Here is a 15,749-nt window from a genome sequence, read left to right as displayed (position 1 = left end):
CCCCTCTACCCTAGAGTATATTATCATTATTTCTACGTAATTCTAATATTGTCGAAACACACATATAGTTGGAGTTTACTCTTGGTGCTTGATTGTATCCCATTTACTTGTTAAAGTGTTCCTTCTAAAGGTGCTTCATCATGAACATAAAAATAAGTTTTGATCAATATAGGTCTTAAGGGTTATATATATATATATATATATATATATATATATATATATATATATATATATGAGTGCGACCTAATTTATGTACTAATAAGTATAAGTTTCGATTAATATTAGTTTTCCACATACATCCGTGTCTTCAATGTGAGATTGATTATTCTTTATTTTATTAATTAAATACATTTAATAAGAGAACAAATAGAAATTTAAAATTAGAAATTTGAATTTCAACTACAAAGAAAGACAGTCTATTCAACCCTTGAGGGAGTTCCATGAACCAAGACCTCAAACTTTCATGTCATGCAGAATCATTTTGATTTTACACCTTAATTCACTTTTCATTTGTAAAAACAAATGGAGCGGCTAGCCATGGATGCCCTGACCATTTTTTGTTCTTCAGCTTTAAAGAGAACAAACTATAATCGGTTACGCCCACAAAATTAAGGCAAACAATGCATGATATGAGAAAAAAGATCAAGCAAAGCTCACATGAAAAAGGAAAAAACATCTGATTTCTAGCAGCCCATGACTTTATTAGCATCAACCTTGGGCTTTTCCACTACAGTTCCATCGTTCCCGGCCAGTGCCCGATACTTATCCTTCCTAGTGAAGTTGGTGCACTCATATGATAGACTTGCGGCAATCATCCTCTGTATGTAGTTCGCGACGTCGTGGCTCGATTTTCCAGCACCGCAAGTGAGCTCATGTGGAAGCTTATTCAAGAAGTTTACCTCATAGGCAGGGCTAGGGTTCATGAAGTAGTAAAAGGGGTCCATCCCCTTCCAACCTCTAGCTGTTGTCCCATGAAACATGGTCATGCGGTTTGCCATAGCCACCGGCACCAGCTCGTCGGTTAGCTCAGAAAACAAGGCAGAAAATCTTAGCAGAAATGGCTCCCTGCAAGTGGTTCCTTCGGGACATATGGCTAGGTCACCTGCCTCTAAGAGCTTCTTTATCATTGCTGCGTCGGTGGCTCGATCGCGACTGAGCCGGACTGTCTTGATGGGGGAGATGAATTCGGAGAGACGAGAAAGGGAGTACGTGACTGCAGGGATAGGGCGGCCTAATGCGGCGGAGAGGAAGATAGGGTCGAGGAGGGTTCTGTGAGAGCAAATGAAGAGGACGCCAGATTGGCCTATTGATTTTTTGGCTGGTGGAGGGGGGTTGCCCTTGATATAAACTCTGACACCGAGTGCCCAAAAGGCGTAGTAGACAAGCGGCATTGGAAGGAGCGCACCAGCGGCGATGCGCAAGCAGGCCAAGAGGAAGCCTACTGGGATCCAGAGGATGGTGAGAAGCGCCATGAAAGGGGTTGGTTTTTGGACGAGGCGGCCGTCGTGGAATACAATGGGCTTTGGCAATTTGTCATGGCTAACAGCCTCCACCTCAGGCTTCGCTGGAACTATGTAACTCTCCTGCATGAAATCAGCATATTCCATGAGAATTTCATATATTATGACCCTCAATATTGAGATGCTCTCTATCTTCCTAAGAAGATACTATAGTGGCCGGATATATGGAGAGAATGAGATGTACCCTACTGACATGCCCAACAGCTAAGCCTAAGTTTTATTTGAGTTTGGACTAAGATTAAATGGGTCAAATCTTTTGAGCCCAGTCTTTGAGTTTGGGTCACAATTGGTCTTCTAGTCTGTGGTTCAGGTATGTTTGGCATAGTTACTATTTTTGGGTTCAGTTAAAAGTTGAAGTAAAAGTATATGGTAATAAAATTTTTAACCATGCAAAATATTTTTGAAAATTATGTTCGACTTTTAAAGACAAATGCGTTTAAGCACTTTCCTCCCATAAAGCAGAGGGCCTATTAGTGATAAAAGTAACTAACTTCCCTAAATGCTGTTTGCTTAGCTTTGTGGAATGAGCTTTGATTGGGTTTTGACCTTGAGTCTGAGCTCAGCCTGACTGTAACCCTTGCAAAACCCTTCCAATTGGTGACCATAAAAGGAAAACTGCACAGCATAATTGCTTTATATGAATAAATCCCATCAACTACCAACTCTTCACACATGGTCAACCTCCAATGCCAGGTTCTATGCTATAATTCTTGGTGACATAACATACAACAAAACCATGCATGGTCAACCTGACACTACGCAAGAACCATTGGCCATGGCCTTGGAGCTTACTTAATTCTCTCAACAATTAAAATTAGTGATATATAGTGTTGGGTAGCCGACAAACCTTGCAGAGACTCATAAATGGATAATCCGTCTCCCGATCACCGAGTCCAATCTCCGGTAAAGACGTCTCGCTGAAGGCATTTCGGAGGGCCTCTGCCTTTCTCTTCCCAACAAGAACCCCACCACCACGGACAAGCCCAGTAGCTCTCCCTTTATACGTGTCCACCTCCGTCCCCAACACCATGTCTGCACCCAAAAAATCCTTCAGGAAGGCCTCCACCATAATCCTCGGATTCGCGGTGAGCACACACCTCTTCCCACACGACGAGAACACCCTCCACGCCTCCGGGTGCAGGTCGCTCGCGTAAAACTTGGGCAAAACTGCCCGCGCCACCGACTCGATATCCGAAACCTTCATCCCCACAAAGGTCGCGAATATGAGCACCTGAATGCCAGCTGGCTCCGATATGAAGTAGTAGAGAACTCCAGCCAATGGAGAACATAGCAACAACAGAAGAAGCCTAAAAATCCCACCAACCTCGAAGGCAACAAGTGCAAAGTAGGGGAACGAACTGCGCCCTCTGAGAAGAGTTCCGTCCATGTCCGCCACAACCGTCTCCTTTTCCCGGCCGATGGAGGTGCATTGATCGATGGTTAGGGAGGTGGGAGGAGAGTGGAGGTTTGATTTGGTCATTTGGCTCTTCGTTGGCTACAAAATGGAGTACTGTGTTGAAGAAGGGTTGGAGTGGGTTTTTTGGTGGTTTATACGGTTATATAGAGAGGAGTTAACGTGGGGACAATGTTTAGGTTTATGAGAACAATGGAGGCGCCGAGATTTCCGAAAAAGTGTAGATGAAAAATTCTCGTAATGATCGACATAATTTAGTTTAGTCCAGTCTTTGAAGCTTCAAAAAAGTGAAACTCCATGGAGGATATGCCACATTCGCCCTCGCGGCCTCGCCCAACGCGCCTAAACGCTCAAGCATAGAAACCATTGGCAAAGTTTTTGTACATTGATTTTGGATCCTTGAATTTTGGAACTCTACAAGCCTCATCAATATAATAATAATAATACAAGTCTAGTAAAAACTATTCAATAATACAATTTCAATGTAGCATAATTGATATTTTAACTAATAGTTACTAAATCACAAGATAGAAATTCTCATGTGGAAATTTACTTGATTTGGATGGTTCCTTTGATCGAGTCGCTATCTATTAATAGTCAATTAGCTATTTTTTAATCATCACGCTTCAAATTTTCTTTGATCGATATATTTTATAATATTTTTTTTTCATCTATTTCATATGGTACTATTTGAAATATCGGTTAGTCACGGGTATTTAACTTTACAATATGATGATTTCAAATAAGAAAGAAAAATTATAAATAGGATTAATTATATGATAATGTGGACCACCTTTTTCAATTAGGAAGTTGAGGATGTAACACGCACTAGGTGCAAGTGAAGATGGAAATCCTCTAGCATCTTGGTATCACCGTCCATTTTATATTGTTTCCTTTGATTTTCGGAATTTATTGTCCACACTTGAATCTTGTCACACTCACTAGTCTAACGTTGTTCTCACTCATGGCCTACATTTTCTTTTATATATATATGCATGTTTTGGCCCCTTGACACCTTTATTTTTCAACAATGACGACTCAATGAAGAAGCATACATCTGAGAATTTTAAGAGCACAACCAAGGGTGATTGCAACCAAGGGTATGCCAACACGTGGCAATCACCCATGTACTCTACATAAAATATGTGAACTAATTGGACTGACCAAATTAAACAAATTTTGTTGGAGGCCTTTTCTTCTTCAATCAATGGAATTAATAGTAAGATATCCCAATTTTCTGTAAGGGTGTTTCTTTTGAAAAAAAAGATATATACAACTTTTTATAAAACTTAAAACCCCATAAACTAACTTAATAACTTAAAATGACTTAATAACTTAATTTAAGTCATTAAATAATAATTAATATGTTTGATAAAATAATTTAATAATATAACTTTAAATTAAAAATAATTTTAAATAATAAATAAAAATAATTATATTATTTTTAAGTTTACATTTTTATTTTACGTTTTTATCATTTTTTGTCATAATTATCCTTACAATTTTTTTGACTACTTTACTATCTCTATTGTTATCTGACATTCTTTACTCTAGTTACAATTTATAAGGATAAATATGTCAATTTGACGATTTAGAGTAAATTTTAAATTAATTTTATTAAATAACCTTAATCTTTAAAATAAAAATTAAATAATAAGTTTTACCAAACACTAAATAAAAAATTATTTTGATAAAACTTTATAATATTCTATTGCAATGTGAAAAATATAATATTTACTTTGACTTTGAACTAATATGATGAAAAATAAGAAATTATTTTAATACATTTATATCTAATCTTTTGATAAAATCAATAACATTTAAATACAATTTTTTAAGGTTTCATGCTAACTTATTAAGTTTTTATGTTAAAAAAAATTACGTGGATAAAATTTACTTTACTCTTGATTTGAAATTAAATTTTAAAGAAAAAGAATTCAAATAATAGAATTTTAAATGAAAGAATTGATTTTTAATTAATTATCTCATTTTGTATAAAAAGGAAAAGTTAAAATTTTCAGTTTTGTAAAAGAAATAAAAAAGAACTCGTTGATTTTAATAATTCCAGGAAAAAAAGGAAAGAAAATGGAGTGAACAATAGTAGAAAAAAAAAGTTAAAATTAATAAGTCATTTTTATACCTAAAAAAATTAAATAATTTTAAAATGCATAAATTTCTAATAAATTTTATTTATATTTAAAATTTTTTATTCATATTTTTCATAATAAACAAAATATACCTTCCTTTAAGACCTTTTTAAATCAATTATTACCTAAAAAGTAACTTGACAAAAATATGTTTTTAATAAAAAGAAAATTTCTTAATATCCATTTGAAATAAATTGAAAATGAAAATTGAAATTGATGGTATCATAGAATAAATAGAAGAAAGAGTTAAAAAAAAAAAAAAAAAAAAACATGTACACAATAAGAAATTATGATTTTATACCTATTTTAATCAAATTTAAATTCATGAATTCCTACCATTTTTAAATGTAATTGTTTTTTTTTTCTTTTCTTTTCTTACCTTTAAAATGATTTGACATTTTTTCTCTTATTTTTAAGAAGAATTCTCCCCATCTAAAACATTGGATTCAATTTTATTTATTTTTTCTTTTTCCACCCAAATCCCTCTATTTCAAATATGGTATAAGAATTTGGAGGATGAATTTACTATTTAGCATAAAGATGATAGTCCATCAAACATATTAAGAATAAGATCTCTTCAATATGATTAGATTATTGGCTATATAATAAATGAATTTGAATATGGGGGTGTTCACTAATACATCATAGCCATATATTTTGTTAGGAAATGATAGAAAACATGAGATTCTCATATTCCCAAAGACTCGAAGAAATTATTTTATCGCTTGAAAAGAGAAATACTGATGGGTTCAAAACAGACCATATGGCCCGGGATATTTGAATTTTCTTAAAAAATAAAAATAAAAAAACAAAATTGAAGCAAAAGAAATGGTGATGGTACTGCAGAATGTATGCAAGAGAAGAGAAGGAGCAAGCATCATTATCAATCTTGTGCAATCAGCATCAATCCTCTATTCGACAAATAGTATCCAAGAAAGACTGATAAATCAATCTCAAAGAAAAGCCTGTGGTGGTCTACAGAAGAATAAAGCAGCCCTTCAACAATTCAAGGAAGCAGAATCCAAACAAAGGTAGAAGCAACCATGAGAAATAAAGGTCACTGTGACAGAGACACCACAATTCCTTGTTGCCAGAGGAATTCAGTGGCCTACAATACCTAAAGCTTTTCTCTGATTTGTCCATTTCATATATGTATTTTTTTCTTTCCTCTTTATCCAATTGAACATCTGGAGGCGAAGTTTGAGGGCCAATATGGATTCAGGACAAACAGTGGTCACATAGAAAGGAGTATGGTGAAAAGGAGGGGGAGACCCACCATTGGAGGACCATCATTACCTTAAGAAACTCCAAGGCTGAGGACCCGTGACAGCTGCAGCATGAAAAACAAGTTGCAATGAAAGTTGATTTTGCTTTCTTCTTGGCCCTTTTCTTTTTGAAGTATTCCAAAAAGAAAAAAGGGTTTTTCATGCTAATTTGAGGTCATGGGCTATATGCTATGCCCCTGAAAAAGCAACCTGAGGGAATTGCAAAAATCTAACAGACCCCACAAGTTGATGGTAGAAAAAGGAAGAATCTTCTAAAAGGAAACAAGATTTCATTGAGGAAATGAATACACACTAACAATGAAAACTTCAATGACCTCAAGAGCAACTGCTACTATTGTTCCACCAAAATTCATTAGAAAAATTCAAAATCTAAGTAAGGACCTGATGATCTATCTGAGTCCGTAGCTCCCTTGTCATTTAGACGCATGGATGAGGATGATGTGTGATTAAGACATTCAAGATCAACAGGTTTAGGGATTTGAGGAGGGTGAGTACTGCGAATGAGAGCCCAGTTGACACTTTCAAAGAAGGGATGCTGCTTGATCTCTGTGGCACCTCTTTTGTATCCTAATCTCTTCTGTGGATCCTTTACAAGCAAACCCCGTATCAAGTCCTTGGCAGCAAAACTAATAGAGGATCCTTCAGCAAACTTCAGAGACTGGCCAACAACATTGAACAATGTCTCTCGGTTCCCATTGCCTTTAAATGGTGTCCTCCCATGTAGTAACTCATACAAGAAAATACCAAAAGTCCACCAATCAACAGCACTACCATGACCATCCCCTCTGATTATTTCAGGAGCTAAATATTCATGGGTCCCAACAAATGACATGGAGCGGGCACCAGTTGGTTCTGCAATCAGCATAGGAAGTGAATCTAGATTTGTCAAACTTAATCTTTCACTTCTGGGCTTCCTTGATTTAGCCTTAAACAGCCGAGGCTTAAAGCAAGAGGGCTGCAAGCAAGAGGGCTCTACACAGACTGATAATTTGCATGCAGGATCAATGCAAGATGGCTGGATGCAGTATGAAGATATCCTAAATGATGGGTCACTGCTGGTTTGAACAAGGGTGGGACTCACATAGCATCTCAGCGATAAGTCAAAATCTGAGAGCATGATGTGGCCATCCTCCCTCACCAAAACATTTTCAGGCTTTAAATCTCTATAAACCACCCCCAACATGTGCAGATACTCAAGAGCAAGAAGCACTTCTGAAGCATAAAACCTGCAAGCAAATTAAAACGAAGTTATTGTAAAGCTAAATGTAACTAACATGCTCATATCAAAATTACATTAACAAAGCAAAGGTAGAAACCAACCAACCAAGTCATGCAGACAACTGAACACTCTTTAGTGTTTCCACTACAAAGGCAATTACAATGAGGTGTTAAACTGAGAACATTCAGACACTGCCCTATCCAGTCTTGGAAAAGTTCTATGCTAAGCCAACCAATGATAACCAAGTCATGCAGAGAACTGAACACTTTTTAGTGTTTTCCACCACAAAGGCAATTACAATGAGGTGTGAAACTGAGAACATTCAAACACTGCCCTATCCAGTCTTGGAAAAGTTCTATGCTAAGGCAACCAAGGATGATCCTTTTGGTGTGATCCATCAAAATTCACATTCAAAGTTCCAAAAATTGGGGGCTGCTTAATTATTTCCCCCCTTTTTGGCTTGATGATAAAGAACATCTAAGTTAAAAAAACTGAAAGAGGGGTTTACGCTGTACCAACAAAACGAGGTGGGTCATCATCATTGGAATCAAAAGTCTTAGTTGTTTCCCTACTTTTCCCTGGTTATCAAGGCTTCATTTGGATCTGAGGGTAAAAACCTAGGGAGCCTCAGCTGTAATTCATTATCACTTTCTAATCCTTTTCCCTGATTTATATTTTCAGATTCTCAGCATACTAGAACATATTGAAAAATGCTTTCTAATCTCCATTTTTCTAAACCTTTCTAGCATAGCATCTCCTCTCAGTCCTATTGCATTCTTAATCAACGAAGACCAGTTCAATTTGGGGATGAACCAAGATCAAACACAACAAAGAAGAGCATATTAATCTAAAAAGTTAGGAACAAACCTAGCTGCTTGTTCAGAAAAATGCTTGCCCGGTTGCCTCTGCCTCAGCGTGTGAAGATCCCCACCGCTGCAGAACTCCATCAATAAACAAGAAAACTTCTCCGTTTCGAAATGCGAGTAAAGGGTTGGAAGAAATGGGTGATCCAACAAACCCAATATTTCTCTCTCAGTCTGGGCTCTCATCAACTTCTTCCTCTCTTCTAGCATCCCTTTGTCCATCACCTTCATGGCAAACAAACAGCTCATTCCTCTCAGTTCAGCCAAATACACACTCCCAATATCCCCACATCCCAGCTTCTTCAAAAGCCTAAAGTGGCACAAACCCATGTCCCCATCTTTAGCCTTGACGCACTGTATCGCATCCCATCGGATGTCGTTGCCTCTATGGGGCTTCGACGCGCAGAAACTTCTGAAATTGGTCTCATTGGCGTCAGAACTGTTAGAATAACTCGCGGAACTCAAACTACTCTTCTCGCTTTCAACACAATCCACACTTTCCCCATTTTCGGTTGCTTCAGCCGCATCCCCGTTGCTAATCTCAGTAGTTTCCACATCTTTCTTCGCTTCGTCCTCCGCATTGCTAATCTCTACATTCTTAGTCGTTTCATCTGCACCATTGTTAATCTCAGCACTCTCCAGATTTTCGGTTGCCTCATCGACAACATTGCTAATCGCATTATTATCAGAGTTAGTAACAGTACTGCTACTGACGCTGTCATCATCGCCAGTGGCCTGATTACCCATCGTTGAAGGAGTGCAGCGCAGGTGTTTGAAGAAAGTTTTGAATGAAGATTTTTTAAGTAAATAAATGGGTGGTCAAGGGTGGTGGGTGGCGACGCCGAGGCGGTCAAAGAGAGCGAGAGAGATGCGGGCGCGAAGAGGACTGAACATGGGGGCTCAAAAGAAGGTGAAAACGGTATTCAAATTTGAAATGTGAGGGTGAGAGAACCAATGCCCTGGGCGGGGGCTAGGGTATGACTCATTTCTTACACTGTCCTAGAAATCTAACAGCTTATAGACAAAAGAAAAACAAAAACCAGAGGGGAATTTAGAAATGAGAAAATTTGTATAGAGAGAAAGTGTTTGTTGGGAGTTACGAGGAGCCAAAAGGACAAAAGCCTTTCAGATTTTCCAACCAAAGCCCCACCCAATTACCCAATACCGTTACTCTGGTTCCAAGAGAAGTTCATGGGGCAACCAGGCATGTTCAAACTTGTACAGTGAGTCTATCAAGTATCAACCTTGACCTTTAATCACTAAGAGAATCTTGAGGATTGAATCAGATCTGTCTTGATGGCTAAAATGGTATTAATGGAAAACCACCAGGGAAAGTGTCAGAAAATTAAAATTTTGGATAGTGAGAAAATGGAAAATTTAGAGTCTTGCATTTTATGTGTTTTCTGTTACCATTTCAGTGCCCATTTATTATGCTTCTCATTTTATTTATGCACCCTGTCGCTTGCAAATGAAGATCTGGCCTTGGAAGATTGCCCATAAATGTGAGATCCACCCATATATGGTTTTTCGGAGAAAAATTGAATGACCCTGTTGGATTCTACCATTTTCTTATGTGGGGTGGTGGATTTTATTTGCTTTTATTTCTCAAGAATCCTCCCTGCTTGAAGATAGTCCTATAGGGTAAAAGTATCAGCCCGGTGGTTGAAGATTGTCCTCCCTTCTTTGGTGATGCTTTGTAGGCAATTTGTCTTTTAAGAAACAAACTATTGACTCTAGAATGATTACAGATTACAAATTAGCACATCTAGCAGTCTTATGATTTAACAAATAGAATTAATTTCTTTGACAATTGTAGGATGCTCTGCTACATGTTTTGGTAATGATGATTAGTGGATTGGTAATTGGATCATTTTAATTGGACTAATTAGAATCTGATAGATGATATAAGTTTAACATTTGGGGTCTACTGTTTTATGTCCATTGCTCAAGGCAATTCAATGTATGATTATTATACAGCATTAAAAATTTGTTTTGGACTGACAATTTCCCTTGTCACCTATTGTTTTTTGCTTCTCCTCCAACATAGGATAATGATAGAAGGATAATACATTGCTATGATTAGCTCTTTCTTGTCTCCAAAGATAAGATTATCAATCTTTAAACTTAGAGTACAATCAAAGGAGAATGTTTGTTCAACTATAAAATACATGTTCTTTACCTCATCTTTCACCAAATTGCATCAGAATGGGGTTGCTGGTTTCTTTTGCTGCTTGGTTTCTTTTCCTCATATGGCATTTCATGTCTCCTGGTAATTCTGCTGCTTGAAGTTATGTATGCTCTTTCTAAGTTGTGCCCTTTCTTTTTCTTTCTGGGAAGCCAAATGGGAATGCATTATTTAACTTTTGGTTGCTTCTCACAGAAACTGAAATGAATTGGTTTTTATATTATAGTAGAATTTGAAACTAGCTTTTGATGATATATCAGCCCTGCCTATCTGACTGAAAATGATTTCACAGAAAATGCAGCAGCACAACCGGTTTCCTTGTATATAAGCAACAAATGCCCCTTTCCAATATGGCCTGCAACTGCCCCAAACGCAGGCCATCCAGTGATAGCGGATGGTGGCTTCAGCCTTCCTTCAGGCCAGACCCGACGCATCTATGCCCCACCAACATGGAGTGGCCGGCTTTGGGCCAGAACTGGCTGCAAATTCAACTCCAATTGGCAACCAGCCTGCCAAACTGGTGACTGTGATGGTCGCTTTGCATGCAATGGAACTATAGGCCTTCCCCCAGCTACACTGGTTCAAATTTCGCTGCAGCCAGACAAGAGCAAGCCAAGCTTTTATGATGTAAGCTTGGTTGATGGCTACAATCTCCCTGTTTCGGTCACAACAAAGCCTAGGGCATCAAAATGTTCCATTGGAGGCTGCTTGACAAATATGAACAGCTTGTGCCCACAAGAGCTTCAAGTCTTGAGCAACAATATGGAAGTAGTGGCCTGCAAGAGTGCTTGCTTGGCTTTCAATTTGGACATGTTCTGTTGCAGGAATGAGTATGGGACCCCAGAGAAGTGCAAACCAAGCGTCTACTCCAAAATGTTTAAGGGAGCTTGTCCCTCGTACTATAGTTATGCTTTTGATACACCAGCACCATTGGTAAACTGTCCGTCCAAAGAGTATATCATAACCTTCTGTCCGTCCAACTGGGGAGATGAGCATATGGGCATATAGAGTGTAGAATTTATATCAACTCAAACTTTATCTTGATGTTGGTTTTGTGAAGCTTTAATCATTCTAATAAAGCTGTTGATTGTTGGTTTCTTTGCTATCATCATGGGGTCATATTCACTATCATTTCGTAAATATAATTTGTTTTGGGTCTCCTAACCTAGTGGCATCATGAATTGAAAAACCACTGTCATGTTCTCGTCTATGATGATATGATTGGTTTAGGACGGATCACCCCCATTTTGACCCATGCTTATTGTTTAAACCTATTTTCATCCTTATCCCCTAAAAAAACTTAAGTAGAGTAGAACTATATGAGAATTTCTTTACTCATCCAAAGAGTAGCTATAAAGAAAATATATAATCGAATAATGCCATAAAAAATAGCAACTTGTGACCATGTGATACCTTATGAGCCACGAGACATGTCTATGATGTGATGATTAGATAATAATATTTCATATTTATTTGAAGATTAAAAATATTTCTTGTGACTATGTTTAATTCCCAAAAATTTTGAGGAAAAACACAAAAAAAAAAAAGAAAAGTAAAGGAAATAAAAAACAAAGGAAAATAAATAATAGATTTAAGATAAAAAAAATTTAAATGTTACTTTAAACTAATTTTATTTATTTTAATTTTTTAATATAAAGATAAAATAATTTAAAAATATACAAGTTTTTGACTAATTTTAATTATATTTAATTTTCTTTAACATTTTATTTCGTTACTAATCTCCGGTATCAAATTGGCTTTGAAAAGAAATTGTATTTGATGGTTACTAAAAATTCCATTGATTTTCATCAACTAAAAAGGAAAAAATTAATAATAATAATAATAAAAGATGGGCCAATGGGAGCCAATTAGGCCGAAACTTTTAGTTGAGTGGGCACTATCTGAGAAAAATGAGGCCCATAGAGCCCATTATGAAGCCCTATTGTAGACTCGCAGTACAATGGCGGCCGTTCGATTTAGGGTTTCTGTGATTTATATGCACCTGAATCTATAAAAGGGGGCTAACCCTAAATTCTGAGCTCATTCGATTCCTTCTCAACATCTCTCTACTTCTTAGTCTCTCTCTCAAATTTTCTCCAGCAATAGAATTTTATTTTTTATCTTTGGTTTGTGTCGATTTTACTTCTCTCGGCGAATCGCAATCACTTGATGAGAGAGAAACTGCAACAATATGATGGATACGTCCCATGATTCGTTGTATTTAAGTCTCTGATGATGCTTCTTATCGATTTGTTATATCTTTTTTTGATAGAAAATTTGTAGTTTTTTTTTTTTGTGAGATATGATGAGTGCTTTTTTGGTCCGTGTTTCTGATTTCACTGTGACCGATAAACCATACCAAACTCTGATCTCTATCAAATCTTGTGTTTATCTAAATTTCAAATTGTTTCCTAACTGTTTGATCTTGATCTTTTTTTCTTGCTCACAATACTAGTTTGTTCTCCTTATTCGAAGATCAGATCTTTTGAAATGATGTGGCTTCGATAGAGTTGGCTCTGTGATTGCATGCCTGATTGGGCAATATACGCTATTCCGACTCGATTCATGAGCTGAGAATCTCTGAGAAAAGAGTATGAGAGTCCCATCCCAAAATGTAGGCTTTATTTAGGGTTAGGATTTTTTCTCTTCCTTTCTTGAGGTCCAAACATGAGACCCAAACATCAGGCGTGGTTCTTCTGCGATGATGAAGTATGAAAACAATTCACATGTCAGACTTCAGAGATTTTTAAAAATCTATGAGAAGAAAATTCATATTTTCTGAGCAGAAGATAAGGTTATTTTAATTTGCCAACATTTTTCAATACCAGAAAAATTCGTTTTCAAATATTACCAATTTAAAATGCAAAATGGTTTGCCAATAATATAAAATTGCAAATTATTACATAATTTTTCACTTTGCTTTTTTCCTTTTCAATTTTCTTTTTATTTTGTTTTCCTCAATTTTAATGGATGTTGCTGAATTTTTTTTACTGTTTTCTTTTTTGTTTTTTAGGTTCTTAAGGAAATTGATTTTCTATGTTTATTTAAGTATAAACAATATAAAAAATCAAATATAATTAAATAATTTTATATATATATATATATATATATATATATATTTAAATTATTTAATTTTTATATAAAAAAGTGAAAGTAAATTAAATAAATTTAAAGTAATAATAATATTAAATGATTAATTTTTGAATTTTATTATTTATTTATTATTATTATTATTTTTGAACCAAAAGCAATCAAATAAAATAAATGGGCATGAAATTAAATTTAATTATAAATGGTCAAATTTATTGTAAAATGAGAATAAATAAAAGACAAATAAAGTAGTAGAAATTAACTATATATATTATTTTGATAATGATATATAAAGAAAGCTTATTTTTTCTTTGAATGCATGCTTTTTCATCGTAATGATTCCCTTTACTCATTTTTCACATGAGTAGATGAAGTTAATAAATGATCATTAATATTTACATTAATGTTCTATTCAATGTGGTCATTTATCACTTTATTTATAATATTTTTTCCTTGGATGATCATTATAATAAAAGAATATATCTTATTAAAATCTTATTAGAAAAAAATTTTATGAGAAAAACCTAACAAAGAAAAAGAGTACAATATTCTTATAATTTTTTAAGTTGATTTTGATTTATTAGGATTGTTTTGTTAAAAACCTTAACAGTAAAGCTCACAAAACTTGGACAAAGGGAAAAAGAGTACAGTATACTAACAACTTTTTACAAGCATGTTCCCTCTCATGTGATATCTTTGAGTTTACACATTCTAATTTTGAATATTAATTTCTTGAATGTTGAAGTTGATAATGGCTCTATGAATCAATCTACTAGATTATTAATTAAACGTATTTGTTGTACATCAATTTCACCATTCTTCTGGAGTTCATGTGTATAAAATTTTTTTGGTGAAATGTGTTTAGTTCTATCTTTTTTAATATAACCCACTATTATATGTGTAATGCATACAACATTATCTTTAAATAATATTGTCGAGTTATCTTTAATAGAAGAGAGTTCACATGATTCCTGAATATGTTGGATCATAGATCTTAGACATATACATCCACGATTTGCTTTATTAATTGCAAATATTTCTAAATGATTTGATGATGTGACAATCATTGTTTGTTTGACATATCTTAATGAAATAATAGTAACATTGCAAATAAACACATACCCTATTTGTGACTTACTTTTATGTGAATTTGAAAGGTATCATGCATCTGCATATTCAAACAATTGTTGTTTTGATTTCCCTTGAGTAAAATAGACTCATATTAATAGTTCCGCGAAGATAACGTAATATATGTTTGATACCATTGCAATGTCTTTGAGTTGGAGCGGAACTGTATCTTGCTAATAAATTGACAGAAAAAGCAATGTTTGGACGTGTACAATTGACAAAATACATAAGTGCACCAATAATACTAAGATATGATACTTCAGGACCAAGTAATTCTTCACATTTTTTGCAAAGATGAAATATGTTCTTTCCATATCAAGTGATCAAACAATCATTGAAGAACTTAAAAGATTTGCTTTATCCATATAAAAAAGTTTCAAAACTTTCTTAATGTATGTTGATTGATGTACTAAAACTCCATTTGGAAAATACTCGATTTGTAGTACGAGACAAAATTTTGTTTTTTCAAGATTTTTCATCTCAAATTCTTTTTTCTAGTAATTTGATGTTCTTGTAAGCTCTTCAAGAGTTCCAATAAGATTTAAGTCATCAACATACATTGCAATAATTGCAAATTCGATTTTTGATTTCTTAATGAAGATGCATGAGCATATAAGGTTATTCACATACCCTTCTTTTAGCAAGCATTTGCTAAGACAATTGTACTACATGGGTCTAGATTGTTTTAATTCATACAAGGATTGTTATAACTTGATTAAACACATGTTACGAGGCTTTGTACTATTTGCTTCAGACAATTTAAATCATTTAGGGATTTTCATGTATATATCATTATTCATGGATTCGTATAAATATACTGTAATAACATCCATGAGACACATATCCAGTCCTTTTGAGACTACTAAACTAATTAAGAAACGACATGTGATTGCGTTC

At 35.1% G+C, this 15,749-nt stretch overlaps 3 protein-coding genes and 4 non-coding genes across 7 annotated transcripts; 5 read left to right on the top strand and 2 right to left on the bottom strand.

The window, feature by feature from the left end:
• Window positions 1-609: 609 nt before the first annotated feature.
• Window positions 610-3,000, bottom strand: LOC100259433 (glycerol-3-phosphate acyltransferase RAM2). The gene is made up of 2 exons (XM_002275996.4): window positions 2,368-3,000; window positions 610-1,583 (listed from the first exon to the last, which is right to left on the bottom strand). The coding sequence occupies exons 1-2, from the start codon at window positions 2,998-3,000 to the stop codon at window positions 684-686; spliced, it is 1,533 nt and encodes a 510-aa protein (XP_002276032.3). The 3' UTR covers window positions 610-683.
• A 3,612-nt stretch (window positions 3,001-6,612) lies between these two features.
• On the bottom strand, window positions 6,613-9,440 carry LOC100264610 (serine/threonine-protein kinase D6PK). The gene is made up of 2 exons (XM_002275975.4): window positions 8,454-9,440; window positions 6,613-7,593 (listed from the first exon to the last, which is right to left on the bottom strand). The coding sequence occupies exons 1-2, from the start codon at window positions 9,194-9,196 to the stop codon at window positions 6,720-6,722; spliced, it is 1,617 nt and encodes a 538-aa protein (XP_002276011.1). The 5' UTR covers window positions 9,197-9,440; the 3' UTR covers window positions 6,613-6,719.
• Window positions 9,441-9,750: 310 nt separating this feature from the next.
• LOC100242321 (thaumatin-like protein) lies at window positions 9,751-11,742 on the top strand. The gene is made up of 2 exons (XM_010662681.3): window positions 9,751-10,718; window positions 10,927-11,742. Exons 1-2 carry the CDS (start codon window positions 10,655-10,657, stop codon window positions 11,640-11,642), a joined length of 780 nt encoding a protein of 259 aa, XP_010660983.1. The 5' UTR covers window positions 9,751-10,654; the 3' UTR covers window positions 11,643-11,742.
• A 1,051-nt stretch (window positions 11,743-12,793) lies between these two features.
• Window positions 12,794-12,872, top strand: LOC132255126 (small nucleolar RNA Z199). Its single transcript, XR_009467744.1, has one exon. It is a non-coding gene; the product is annotated as a small nucleolar RNA Z199 (small nucleolar RNA).
• A 59-nt stretch (window positions 12,873-12,931) lies between these two features.
• Window positions 12,932-13,007, top strand: LOC132255135 (small nucleolar RNA SNORD18). Its single transcript, XR_009467753.1, has one exon. It is a non-coding gene; the product is annotated as a small nucleolar RNA SNORD18 (small nucleolar RNA).
• Window positions 13,008-13,146: 139 nt separating this feature from the next.
• Window positions 13,147-13,236, top strand: LOC132255127 (small nucleolar RNA U54). Its single transcript, XR_009467745.1, has one exon. It is a non-coding gene; the product is annotated as a small nucleolar RNA U54 (small nucleolar RNA).
• A 91-nt stretch (window positions 13,237-13,327) lies between these two features.
• Window positions 13,328-13,423, top strand: LOC132255128 (small nucleolar RNA R64/Z200 family). Its single transcript, XR_009467746.1, has one exon. It is a non-coding gene; the product is annotated as a small nucleolar RNA R64/Z200 family (small nucleolar RNA).
• Window positions 13,424-15,749: the final 2,326 nt, after the last annotated feature.

This window comes from Vitis vinifera, chromosome 14 (assembly GCF_030704535.1).
Source record: "Vitis vinifera cultivar Pinot Noir 40024 chromosome 14, ASM3070453v1".
Lineage (NCBI taxonomy): Eukaryota > Viridiplantae > Streptophyta > Magnoliopsida > Vitales > Vitaceae > Vitis > Vitis vinifera.
This window is presented reverse-complemented; position numbering and strand designations above follow the sequence as displayed.

Bases quoted from the DNA above. Each gene is read 5' to 3' on its own strand.
- LOC100259433 (XM_002275996.4), bottom strand. From the start codon at position 3,000: ATGACCAAATCAAACCTCCACTCTCCTCCCACCTCCCTAACCATCGAT. The intron at 1,584-2,367 runs GTTTGTCGGCTA...GATTTCATGCAG, and splicing joins CATTTATGAGTCTCTGCAAG to GAGAGTTACATAGTTCCAGC.
- LOC100264610 (XM_002275975.4), bottom strand. From the start codon at position 9,196: ATGGGTAATCAGGCCACTGGCGATGATGACAGCGTCAGTAGCAGTACT. The intron at 7,594-8,453 runs GTTTGTTCCTAA...ATTTGCTTGCAG, and splicing joins TTTTCTGAACAAGCAGCTAG to GTTTTATGCTTCAGAAGTGC.
- LOC100242321 (XM_010662681.3), top strand. From the start codon at position 10,655: ATGGGGTTGCTGGTTTCTTTTGCTGCTTGGTTTCTTTTCCTCATATGG. The intron at 10,719-10,926 runs GTAATTCTGCTG...ATGATTTCACAG, and splicing joins ATGGCATTTCATGTCTCCTG to AAAATGCAGCAGCACAACCG.